The sequence below is a fragment of the Molossus molossus genome, unplaced genomic scaffold (genome assembly GCF_014108415.1).
Source record: "Molossus molossus isolate mMolMol1 unplaced genomic scaffold, mMolMol1.p scaffold_m16_p_9, whole genome shotgun sequence".
Classification (NCBI taxonomy): Eukaryota; Metazoa; Chordata; class Mammalia; order Chiroptera; family Molossidae; genus Molossus; species Molossus molossus.
Window position 1 is genome coordinate 51282643 of NW_023425403.1, and position 13741 is coordinate 51296383.

General features: G+C 36.9%; 1 protein-coding gene across 1 annotated transcript in view; it reads right to left on the reverse strand.

Annotated features, from left to right (window-relative positions):
- NALCN (sodium leak channel, non-selective) overlaps positions 1–13741 on the reverse strand; it is a 275008-nt gene that overhangs the window by 140025 nt on the left and 121242 nt on the right. The window contains exons 11-12 of the mRNA XM_036249837.1: positions 12921–13088; positions 6568–6759 (exon numbers count right to left, since the gene is read on the reverse strand). Of these exons, the coding sequence (XP_036105730.1) occupies positions 6568–6759; positions 12921–13088 (360 nt within the window). The remainder of the gene's footprint in view (positions 1–6567; positions 6760–12920; positions 13089–13741) is intronic.

Genomic DNA, 13741 nt, shown 5'->3' on the forward strand with positions numbered 1-13741 from the left:
TGTTAAGCTGAAAGATACATTTTATTATTCTTAATATCTCTTTGCATATCTGAAATACTTCATGAACAAAATTTTTAAAAATGCATGAGAGAACAATAGGACAAAAATTAATAAAGTTTTCAGCAATACTAATTGAAGTAATCATACTTCTGAAGGTAAAATAAACCTTGAATTTATTAAAAATATAGTCAAACTCTAACAACATCTAGCAAATAATGGAAAAAATCAAGGAACATGCATTTCTTCAAATTTCTCAGTAATTCTTTTAGCACAACTAAAAGCACAATCAGCCATTTTGGTGGAGAGGGAACAGGAAAATTAATTTGTAATTAAGTATTTTATAGCATTTACCACTAATACTGTATAACTGCTTTGGACATAATTTTATAAGTGAAAATTCAATAGAGCAAGTAGTTAACATTTAGAGAATGCAAATTAAGAAACATGCCAAATAAATAATATTAAAACTCAACTACCTCATGTTATGGAAGGTAGTGTACTATTTATGAATAAAAATGGTCCGCATTTGTAGAACTGCAACACAAATGAGGCCTGATAGTACGTTTATTTTAGTGGAAAATTGAAAGAAATAAAGATACTGAGCTGGGTAAAGATGTACAGTGGATTTTTACTGCATGTATTTTAGTAACATGGAGGCTGGTTGCTGTACAGTTTGTGGAAGAATAAACTGAACAAGACCTTAGTGAACTGCATGTATGATCCTTGCCAGGCAACTATGGAAAACATGCAGTCTTGTCTTTATTAAAGAAAAATGGGCGGCTCTTGCCTATTCCAACCAGTCTTAAGAACTGTACGGGCCGTTCCACCTTGAACAGTTAATCTGAATTGTTCTTCTTTTAAACAACCTACTAGTTCCAACAAAACAGGAACTGCAGGACAGGAACTGCAAGTGCCTCTCAGCAGGACTTGCTCTTTCTTGTTAATTCTACTTAGCAGTGTGTCTGTTTGGTCCAAATTAGAAAAGAAAGTTATTGGCTGGAGGTGACAAAGTTGTCTTATTGTGTTTTATCAATAGGTCCTTTTTTTCCCCATTGAAAAAATTCAAGCACCCTTTCTCCATCTCATGCTGAGGCTGTCCCAGCTGTTTCTGCCCCAACTGTCCTTCCCGATGCTACAGATCCCAGAGCACAGTGGTAGTTAAGCACTTTGGGAGGTATCAGGACAGGAGAGAGCTGCCCATCTCAAGACACTTGAGGTTCAGTAGAGGCAATACGATCTGTGCATAAATGTCAATAGTGTGTGATAGAAAGTGACAATTACCTAAAAAAAAAAAAAAAGAGACCAGAAATCTACTAAGTGCCAGGCCCTGCGCTGGCTGCTTTGCAGGTACTATGTGGGCATCTTGGGAAGGAGTTGAGGCCCAGATGTTTCCAGTGAAAGAAATTAAACACCAGCCATTCTTCCTACTGCATGTCTATTTACACACCTATTTTTTTTTTTGCTCTGGACGTACAAGAGCTCTGACATGGAGGTAAAAGAGAGAAATCTTATCCAGGTTTTGGTTCTGACCATTATAGTGGTTTTTGTGGTTGTCTTCAAAATATTCATCTCTTCCCATATGATTAATCTAAGCCTACCATTTTGATTTCAGTCATATTACCAATGATTCACTTAGGAATGACCGAGTTACCCAATCTTACCGATAAGAGAGGAGAGCAACTTTGCTGAGGGAAGAGGGGATGGTACTGGGAAAGGTTTCCTTGTTTCCAAGGAGCCCCAGGCAGAGATGACTCCTTTTTCCCTCTAGATTTTATCATGAGCTGGGAAATGTATCGTTTTGTCAACATAAAGACAATACATGGAAAAGCAAACTGCGTTAGTTTGCTAGGGACTGATAACTAAATACCAAAGCCTGGGGCTTAAAACAATGGGGATTTATTATTTCAAAGTTCTGGAGGCTAGCAGTCTGAAATCAAGGTGCTTGTAGGTCCATGCTCCCTCTGAAGGCTCCCTCTGGAGACCTCTTTAGTCCTGAGTGTTGGCCAGCAACCTTTGGAGGTCCTTTGCTGGTAGATGCCACTCCAATCACATGGCCATCTTCTCCACGTGTGTCTTCCCACGATCTTCCCTCTGTGCACGTCTGTGTCCAAATCTCTCCTTTTCATATAATATCAGTCATATTGGATTAGGACCCACCCTCAGAACTCCATTTTAATTTTATGACCTCTATTTCCAAAGAAGGTCCCATTTTGAGGTTCTGGGGGTTCAGCCATCAACATAGCTTCCGAGGCACATAATTCAACCCGTGGCAACACCTGGGAGAATTTCGGTGGAAGATCCAGAGCCCTGGCTTCCTGAAGTCTGTCCAATCTCTTGAATTGCGTGAGATATATTTTCTAATTGTTTAAGTCGATTGGAGTCAGGTTTTCTGCTACTTGGAGCCACGGTGTTGTCAGAATTATGCAGACATTTCAGGTGGGATAGAAGGTGAGGGAAGTGATGACACTAAGGGGGTCCTGGAGCAGTGGGCATCAGTGGAAGAAAGACTCTGGCCTGTTGGCCTTGTGTTGGTCCAGCATTGTTACTCATTCTTCACTCAGAAACTTATTTATAGCTGCCTTGTGGCAAGTGTTATGCTAGGCAGGGAGGATTTAGTGAGCAAGACAGACACCATCTCTGCCTTTGAAAGGTGTGGTGGGGAAAATCCTGGAATATGAGCCTGAAGAGGTAAACAGGGTCAGAGATGAAAAGATATTGAGAACCATATTTAAAGGTTTGTCATCTCGAGGGAAAGGAGAACCTTGAAGTGTTTTGAACAAGAGAGTGTGATGAGACACTTTATATCTTAGAAGGATCATTTTTTACTGCAAATGGAAAATGGATTGAAGAGCCCAACTGAGGCAGGGAGGCCCATCGGGGAACCCGTGGAATGCACGTGAGAGATCCTGCAGGATGCCCTCCACTTGCCAGTATTTTGGGAACTTTCTAGGGTATTTCAGCGGGCTGAGCTCCAGCAGAGGGTCATAGCACTGGATAGTCACTTAGTGTGTCTGGGCTGCTATTTTCTCTGCTGTCCTCCTGCCCCTCCAGGATTCTCTTTTTGGAATTTGGATGGGGAAACCACATCCACACGTCTACATCCGGTCCTCTTAGAAGGGTTGATGGCAGATTACTGGGGCCCAAGATACAATACAGTCCAATCAAACCAGCGTTTAGTTTGACATCTAGTTCTGTTTCCTAGAGAGAATACGCAACCTGCATCGCTGGGTCAAGAGCAGGTTTGAGAAGCAACTAGAGAAAAAGTATTTCTCTGGCCCAAACGCTGAGTCCCCTCTGCTAGGCCAGGCTCATCTGTCCTGCCCTTACAAACTCCTCCTTTGCTCATGGCTGGCTCTCTCTCAGAGTCTCAGAACTGCTCCTGCAGCCCCACGTAGGCTGGTGGCAGTCAGCCTTCAAGATGGCCTGAACCCCAGATAATATAAACTACTGCTGATGTTTAAAGTGCCTAGCTTACTTTTAAAGGTATCGTGTAATTTTTTTTCTTACAGAAAATGACTTCTCCTAATGTTGTGCTTTGGCACATACTGTAATTAACCAACTACCTCAACACCCAAGCACTGGATAACCAGGGAGATGCCGCAGGGGAAGGGAGGGGCTTAAGACCCACGGACCAGTGAGTGTCTGAACAGAAATCGGACACAGGCTGGAAAGTGTGTTCAACAGTCTTTCCTGATGATTTCCTACCAGGCAAGTTCCACCAACGGATGGTGCTGTAGTTGAAGGGGAATGATAATGACTACTTTTTGTCACTATAATATTTTTAACATTTTTATAAGATTATTTTTCAGGTATTTAATTTAATTATGTTCCCGTGCAAGACAAAACCTACTCCTCGTCACTTCTCACGGTCAGGCTGATGCACAGCCCGCTGCTGGAGGGCGGATGAGACGCCTCCCTATTGCTGGCTGCTGTCACGGAGTGGTCCCCGTAACCAGGCAGGAAGGCACAACTGAGTGAGTGGGGATACGAAAATGTAACGCTACTTGATTACTATCATGTCTGCACAATAGAGCAAAGCCCAAGGGGCTCGGTCAGGGACAGATCGAAAGCAGCCGTGTCTTTTACACAGAGGCTAATACACCAACTTCAAATACACTACACTACACGTAACTTTTTTTTTTTTTTTAATGCTTTCTAAGCCCAAAGTTGTGTTGTTTTTGTAGGTGTGTTTTTATCCAGTACACATAATGTTATGAGAAAAATGCTACATTAACCTATATTTTAGATGTGGAAATAAAAGCTTAAAGAATGACTTGTCCAGTGTCACATAGCTAAAAAGGGAAGCGGTGATGGGAAGGAAATCAGACGTGTTGAACGAAACGTCCGGAGTCTTATCTGCAGTGCTGTCTTCTGTAGCCTGTGTTGTGGCAAAAATCTGACCTCACCAAAGATTTACTTATTGTCTTTATTTATCCTTCTTTGTCTGAAAGTTGATGTTTTGCTACAGCATTACTGTGTTGATTACAGGGCGTGGATTTAGACAGCTTTAGAGGGTGATATCATCTTTATGGTATGTGGAATATTCTAAACTCCAAAAACCATCTGGTTCAAAGAGGTTTAGGGTAAGGGATATAAAAGCAGTGAGGTGAGATTAGAGGAATTGGCTACAGATGAAGATAAGATACAAAATTAAGATAAGACTGTGTAAGTAAAGAATGGAACTGAGGTTTGTTTTCCTGTTGGTATCCCCCGTGCCTACCACAATGGCTGGCACCACGGTCTTGTTGAAGTGGGCCTTCAACGCTGTTTGTTGAATTCAACTGGCCTGAGAGATGGACCTTGATAACAGTTCCAGTGTTACTGTGAATGATGATGATCTGCAAATTGTATTTGCCCAGTGAGGAGGCAGTGGGGGGGCAGACTAAGAGAAGGTGGGCTTAATGACATCATTGTGATCTTTGCTTGCATCTTTCAGCTCTGGAGAAAGAGCTGACCCTGTTGTTGGCTCTAGGTATCCTATGTGGCCTGACCACAGGCAATGACAAGGTTTGCAATGCAAAGATCCCTCCCTTTCTACCATGTCTGTGCTGGTCCACTTGACTCTCCCCCAGTGCTGCTCAGGGAAGAATGGAACACCGAAGAGCCAGTGCCCATTTCTGCCTGTTGTTTGCACTGCAGCAGTAAGTGAACAAAAGCTTGTTGTCACTTTTGGTTGGCTTGTTGTTCGGCATGACCACTGCAACACCTGACCGCTCAGCACCTGTCTAGGACCAACCTTGGATCCAGTGCTCTGCATGCTACCTTCAGGGACCTTTTTCTAAGGCCCTCTTTATCCCATACATCTTTGACCTTGACCTCGCTCTCATCAGCGTTTAAACAATATCACACGTTCATCCCATTTAAAAGTTTGTTGGCCTTATGTTCTTCCCTTGCCACTAACCATTCTTTCTCCTTTAAGTTCTAGAAAAAGAAATGGCTCACCCCAGCCCTTTAGAACCTGCTGTCCCCACAACCTGGAACACTGCACTCTTACACTTCATGTGGCTACATCTAACTGGTCTTCAGGAACCTCCTGTCCCAAGAAGCTTCTAGGGTTTTTCCATTCCTGGTTATGGATCTTACTTCTGGGTTCCCACAGTGCCTTTGACTTTATCAAAGCTTTATGGTTACTTACTGGTTACCCACTCAATCAAGAATTTCTTGAGGGATGAGGACATAACTGTGTTTATATCCCAGGGTCACCAGATTGCCTGGCTCTTCATAGGCACTCAACAAATGCTTGGTGATGAGTAACAAATTTAGCACCAGGTTAAAAAAAAAAAAAATAACCCAGGGTACTTAGTCTATCTGTTATGAATACAGGTATGTTTGCCCTCAAATCTTAATTTTTTAAAAAAATGCTATTTTTATGCCAAGATAATTTTTCCTATATTACAGGCCTTACTGTGTCAGCTTATGGTGAAAATATATACATTATTTTATCTTATTTATTAAATGTTTAATGTTTCTAAATCCACATGGAGTTAATTATCAGGACCACTCTGGTTAGGGCCCAAATCTTCTACATGAGTTCTACTCGAAAATTGATCAATTTTTTTGAACTTCTTTTTTAGCCTAAGAGAAATCTAATGACAATGCTGAGGCATGTGCTGAAGATCTAAACACGCTTCAAATCTTTAGAAGCGTTTGTGAGTGTAAATATCAAAAGCATCCTTCTAGATTATACCTGACACAAAAATATATAAACTATAAAACAGATTTTAAAATGTTAACTCTCACAATCACAAAAAAGCAAACTTTATTTTAAAATTCTAATGTATTTTCATTTATAGGCGCTAAGAAATCACATTCAATCTTTACTGGTTTCAACATCTCATTCTTTTAGATTATTCCCAGAATTTTAGAATTAATGCATAATCTGCAAATGTGCTCAGATGCCTACACCCTGCAGAAGAGGCCATTTTAAATATTAACACTGTTACTCCAAGTTATCAAAAGTTTGACAATATTTTTAAACCACCGTTAAAGTGAAATTATTTTTATGTTAGTCATTATAATTAAAATAAGAATTATGAATTAAATTGCTTTTTTTGTTGTTGTTCTTACCCTTGGAAACGTTGTAAATCTGTCCAGTTCTTCAACAAAGCAGAACATCTGCAAACTAATTGCTGACATAACAATCAAGAGGCTGGCAGTAAATACAACCAAACTCCCAAGTTTTTTTCCGGGACCAAATATCTTGTACACGAAGTCTTCTAATGCAGGTGAAATCTTAATAAGTCGAACCACACGAAGAACCTATTGTGGGAGAAAAAAAACATACATATTTGATCATTTATTTACACAGAGTCTTAAATAAGTTCATACTAAAATCACATTTTTCATAGCACTTTATATGATTGCACTTTTCCATTTGCGCATCTAGAGATGAAAATTCACAATGTAATAACTAAGATATCAGTCTAACTCTCTGCCTATTCTATAGCAAGAACTTAATAAATACCAAATGAATGTATGAAGAGAAATGGTGTCAACAAAGTATTTTAACATATTTTTAAAAATGGGTTTAACTAATGACTGTTGTTGAAATAAAATTAGTATTTTCTAATGTTCAACTATTGAAGAAAACATTTAGTTCAATAGTAGCAATACTCACTGTCTCATAAAACTTCCTAGGTGTTATTGTACATGCAAAATGATTTTTTAAAAATCTTCCATCACAGAGCCTTTACTAATGCCTGAGACTGATACCCTAATATCCATTCTCTTCATCCTTTAATTAACAGAACTTTCTGAAATGTATCTTAGCAAGGGGCTCTTTAGAGCGACAGACTACATTTTCCAGCCTCACTTGTAAGTAGGTGTGGCCAGTAGACTAGGTTAAATCCTGTGGAATGTAAAAGGATTTTTGCAACTTTTAGCATAAATTAAATTAAATTAACCTGCCTTGTATACTTTTTTTTATACCATTCTTTGGCAGGGAAATGGAAACAATGGGACATCTGCTTTGGACCAAAAATAGAAGCCTTGAACAGAAGATGATGAATCCAATCCCACACAAGATACCAACTTCCTGGATGACCGTACAGAGCACAGCCATCTCCTTGCCCTGGACACCCACCAACTACTGCAAAGAAACAAACTTCTATCTTAATGCAAACCTTGTATTTTTAGATCATTGTTATATTTGCTTAGCTTGTTATGGAAACACACACATGTTTAGAAGTTTTGCATGTATATATATGCACCTATAACTAATATATACACCCATAACTAATTAATAAGTTAATTTTGTCATTCATTTATCATATACTGGTTGATTGTTATGTGCCAAACATTGTGTTGGACAAATATATTCAATGGCTACTTTTACAAAGGGAGTATAAAACAAAGACACAGCTCTTAAGGGCATATCTATATCATTAAAATATAAATTAGGATATAATTACAAGTTGAAGAATAAAATATGGGAAAATAGCATTTTTCATCCAGTTTAAGATGTTATCAATTTTTTTATGTACCTCTGAGAAATAAAAAAGAAATGTTGCCAATTAAAGTGTAACACACCAATGGTATAAGACAGATTCCAAATGTAGAGATATTAAAATAGGAAAGTTGTTGTCTTGGCAGAAATAAAATATGATAAGTAGGATCGTAGTCCGAAATGATTCAATATCAATAAGAGCTTGAGCTGTCTGTGAAGGCTTCTTAAGAAAGATGAACAGTTTATTTAAAATACAGCAAGAAACAGGAAATGCTTTAAAAAACCTAGATTTTAAGTTTTACACATACAAAATAAGACATGTTTGGATTTTCCTTTCCTGCATCCCTAGCTTTCTCTGCTCCTGATTTTCCTTTGACAAATCATTACTACCTTACTGTTAGTCCATGAGGTCCCCAAGGGGAACCCCACCTCCCCACCTTCCAGGCCTGGCCAGAGCATGCACAGTTACTTGGGTCATCAGAACATTTGTTGGACCTATAAGAGAGATTCCCTCTGCAGAACACAAATGGTATGGTTTCTAGCCACATGTCTACTAAACAAATAGACAAATGTTTAAAGAAGTCAAGAAAATGTATATTTCCTTCATGTTAATTTAAAATCCTTAATCCAATACTTAAAGAAGAAAACGTAGAAGCCATGTTGTTCAAATTAAGCATTATATCACATGTATGGTTAACTTACCACTTTTTCCTGCTATAACACTTTATATACATTCTGAAATCAGAACATACTACTCTCAGGTTATCTTTCTAAATAACAAGCAAACAGCTTTATCACAAAAACTATTAAAATATTCATATTCATATTAATACCCAGAATACTAATGTGGAAAGATTTCACATTTTTATCAGATTTGTTTATTCTCAGACATAAATGACCAGTTGTTAACATCTAAATATAGGCAAGTTTACAGAAACACTTTAATTGGTTTAAGCTCAAACTTAGTTCTACATGGTTTCCCCACTTGTGTTAAAATCACATTTAAAAGGTTTCCTATATAATCTTGAGTCCTTTCCCAAATTCGAATAAAAACAACCTATGCACATATGTGCAATTTTGATAAATTAATATTTTATTAGCTGGAAGAAACAAAACTTAACACGACTCCCACGGTGGCGATTTGATCAGCAATTTCAAAGGATTAGTCTTGCATCCCAGGAAAGCCAAAATCCTTATAATTATGCCTTTTCATTTATTTGGGGAGAAGTAAGATTTTTATTTTGTCTACTCAATATTTTGATTTTGTGTTCCTACCGTTGCAAAATAAAGTAAACCATACTTTCAAAAATCAGCTCAGTAGAACATTTTGTATCCAAATCACATTTTCCTGGTCACATTTCAAAGTCTCTCTTAGAGACCATTCAGTTGACTAGTAGTAAGACACTGTAGCAACTGTCTGATTAAGAATATGAGCTGTGGAATTAAACTTGTTGGGGATGAGTTTCTACCATTTCCTAGTTATGTGGTTAACTAGGAAATGGTAGTTAACTTGCCTAGTTAATAACTTGGGCAAGTTATTAATCTCTTGGCACCTCAGTTTACATGTACACTGTCTAGCTCACAGAATTGTTATGAGAAATAAATGAAACAATATACTCAGCACAGTGGCTGGCACATAGTAAATGCACAATAAATACCAGCTGATGTCATGATTATCTCAGTATGTCAGAACCATAGAAATTTTAAACACTTTTTAAAATTCCCATAGGACAATGCTGCACTATGTTCATCCCAGCCCAGCCACACTGGCCTTTGTGCTGCTCCTTGAACCAACCAAGTACATTTGCATCTCAGGACAGGTGCAAATGACTCGGTACCTGCAACGCTTCCTCCCAGAGCCTCTCATGTTTGGCTTCTCGCTCCTGCTCAAATGTCACCTCTTCAGAGGAAGCTTCCATGACAACACATCTAAAATACCCCATCCGCAACCTCTATAATTTCTACCCTGCTTATTTCTTCTTTATACCATTTCTGGTAGTCGTATTCTACATTTTGTTGTGTACTTTTGTGTGAACTGTTTGTCCCCTAGAATGTAAGCTTACTGAGTTGGGAAACTCCACTGCCTTCTTCACCTTTCTCCCCTCAGTATCTGGAACAATTCCTGGCACACACTAGGTGCTCAGTTAATATTATTTAAATAAATAGATAAACAACTCCAATAATTAATCTTAGAGATAACATATTTTAAAGGGAGTCATTTTCTATGAAACTGTTGACTTCATTTAAATATAAAAAATAATAAATTTACTAAAGGAAGACTTGTTGCCAACACATTTAAGTGAGAAGTGTGAGGACCAACATGAGAGATGAAAGTGGACCCACAAGGAGCCAATCTGTTCAGTACAATGGATTCTCCATCTGCGAATTTGCAAATATCCATGACACCTAACCTTCTTGAGAGATTTCTTGTTTTAGCCATAAAATAACTGAAATAGTTTTGAATTATTTCATTAGAAAAATATACCCATGACCATGTATAGAGAGATACAGATGAAAATCACTTAACTATTAATATAAACTATTGGAAATTATAATCCAGAATTAAAGACACAAGTAAAATGGCAAATTTCAATGATTGCATATGTGACTAAATTTATATTGATATCTACATAAAATTATTAGAACCATGAATACAAATTCTAGATATTTTGTAAAACCAGACTAGTAGAAAAACACTAGAGACAATGACTATTAATTATTTATAACACTTTGGTTTATTTTTTTCCAGTCACTTAAAAATGTTATATAATTTTATACTGCTTTGCATTTAAATAAAACAACCACATCTCTTCATTATTGCAAATTCATCATGGTTATTAATTTTATGGTCAAATTCGCATATGACTTGCTAAGCTATTCCTTAAATGTTTACCATTTACACAGTTTCCATTTTTTTTTGTAATTTTTATTAATTTATTTTGTTACATGTGTTTCTCCTTTTTCCCCCCTAGACAGCCTCTATGTCCATTGGTTACGCATACATGCATAGAAGTTCTTTGGTTTATCTCTTCCATCCCACCCATCCCCCTCCTCTGAGGTTTGTCAGTCTGAACCGTATTCCTTTCTATGTCTCTGGGTCTATTCTGTTCATCAGCTTATTCTGTTCATTAATTTTGATCTATTTCTAACTTTTCACTAAAAAATTATCTGTGGGAATCTATAAGACGTTTCAAACCCTGAATATATTTTGCACTATATACTTGTTGAAATAGGCATTGATATTTTTTACATTTGGCTGATTTGACAGGTTTATATTAAAGTATCATGTAGCTTTGACCATCAGGCATATTTTCTATAATTATCTACAATAGTTCTCTAATGTAGGTACTACATGCTAATGTCGATTTTGTGAATCTAGACAGCAGTGTCCAAGAGCCTAGAATGCATGAATGATTGGGAAGCCCATTTTGTATCAAGAGTTTTAAACATGTGTATGTCTCTTGCCCAAACCATCTCACTTATGATAACCAAGCCCAAGGACACAACCCAATAGAGGGTAAGGGATTAATGTCCAAAGATACTGACAATACTAAAAGTTTGAACCATGATAACCCTCTATGATTTCAATATGCTTGGCCATAATTACTAGAAGATCAACTTTTCATGTTGGGGGGTGTTTTTCAATTTTGTGAATTATATTTCCATGTCCTTTTCTCCAGGTAACTGAAATATTGAGTTGCAGGTTATGATATGGCACCTTAAGTTAATACTGGCCTGAAAATGACAGCTTTGGTATTACCAATAAATAAAATCAATAAAGTTGGAATGCATTTCCTTTCTTCCAAGGAATTGAAACCTTGTTTCTCTGAATTACTTCTTTAAAACTCTACTGCTACTTTGTTCTCCAATGATTTAAAAATACCTATTAAAAAAATAATACACATTATGATATTTCCATGGTAAATTATATAGATGACCAATTTTTAGTCAGAAGATGACTGTATTTGAGATTTTAAAAATTAAGATATCCCATATATATGCTTTATCATTTTGACCAAGTATTCAAAAGAACAATAAGTACATTGCTATTATTCAACAATTACAAAAGACATATTTAACATAATAACTACTTTTGTTTAGTGATAATTGTAAAGTAATATATTTTAAGATATCACATTTGAAAAAGTAGATATCCAACTATTATAAAGAATTAAAGGTATTATTATTTAATCACAAAGAAAGTAATAGGCATTTATAAATAATAAAGTTTGACTAATTATAATCTTTTAAGGTCAGTTTTATTTCTTATTTTAATTGTAAGTCATTGTTGAGGAAACATATGTTGGCTTATTGAAAATGCAGACCTCCATTTGAAATTAAATTCTTATTTCCTATTCTTTAAAGTGTGTCAACATCTTATGTAGTTTAATTTTGTTTTCCCTTTATTGATTTTACAGAGAGAGAGAGAGAAATGAGAGGGAGAGAGAGAGAGAGAGAGAGAGAGAGAGAGAGAGAGAAACATCAATGAGAGAGAACATCGACTGACCGCCTCCTGCCTGTCCCCCACTGAGGATCAGGCCCACAACCTGGGCATGTGTCCTGACCAGGAATCGAACCGGCGACCTCTTACTGCATGGGTCGATGCTCAACGACTGAGCCACACTGTCTGGACAACATCTTATGTAGTTTAAAGTTTGATATATACATAGATGTATAATATCAATGTATATATAAATATGTATATCTTCACATTGTGCTAATTTATGAATTGTATTTAAAACATATCCATTTATTACTGTGAATTTGCAGAAGTTTTAAAAACAATGTTACAGTTTAGGGGCACAATATTTTGGGTAAAGATATCATCAGACCTATCTTAAGTTTGTATTTAATAATTATACATAATTGTTATATATAAACATATATAGTTATTATAATGTGACCAGTATTTTCTCGGGAATAAAAGAAGCAAACAATAAAACCTCTAAAGACAAATAGGCATTATTTGTATTACCTGAAAGTATGTGAATTGAGAATGATAAAGATCTGGATATACATGAAGAGTAGTTCCAATCACAAGCAGTAGCTCAAATTTGTGGAGAGATGAGCTAATATATCCAGTAAATCCCAAACACCATATCTTCAGAAGTGCTTCCAAATCAAAAAGTACGGTAAAAGCCACCTAGGGGAACAAAGAGACAGTGGAATTGAAATCTAAAACTATAATTTATTTCAAAATATTTTATAAATTTTCACTATCATATAGAATGAGAAGCCCACAATAGTCTAAAATGACATTTTATTAAAAAGTAGCTTGAGCCCTGGCTGGTTTGGCTCAGCAGTTGGAGCATCGGCCTGCGGGCCAGAGTCCCAGGTTTGGTTTCCCCTAATGGCATGTACCTCAATTGCAGTTTGTCCCCAGCCCTAGTTGGGTCATGCAGGAGGTGGCCACTCCATGTGTCCCTTTCACATCTATGTTTCTCTCTCTCTCTCTTCCTCTCTCACCCTCCCACTCTGTCTGAACAAAAAATGGAAAAATGTCCTCGGGTGAGGATAAAAAAAATAGCTTGAATCACACCAAGCAGAACATAGCAGACCAAATATATCTTAAGCAATCAGAAAACTATTATTATGCCTTGGGCCACATAAACAGAGAAAGGTGGATTCTATACTAAGCAATTTATGTGTGTGTGTACGCACACATAAATTAGCATATTAGTACAATATATGTCCATATCATTAATTGTTAAAATGACTAATCATCAATATTACTAAATTAATAAATTAGCCCACTCTTTTAACATATCTCATTAATTCTATGAATTTGTTGTTACA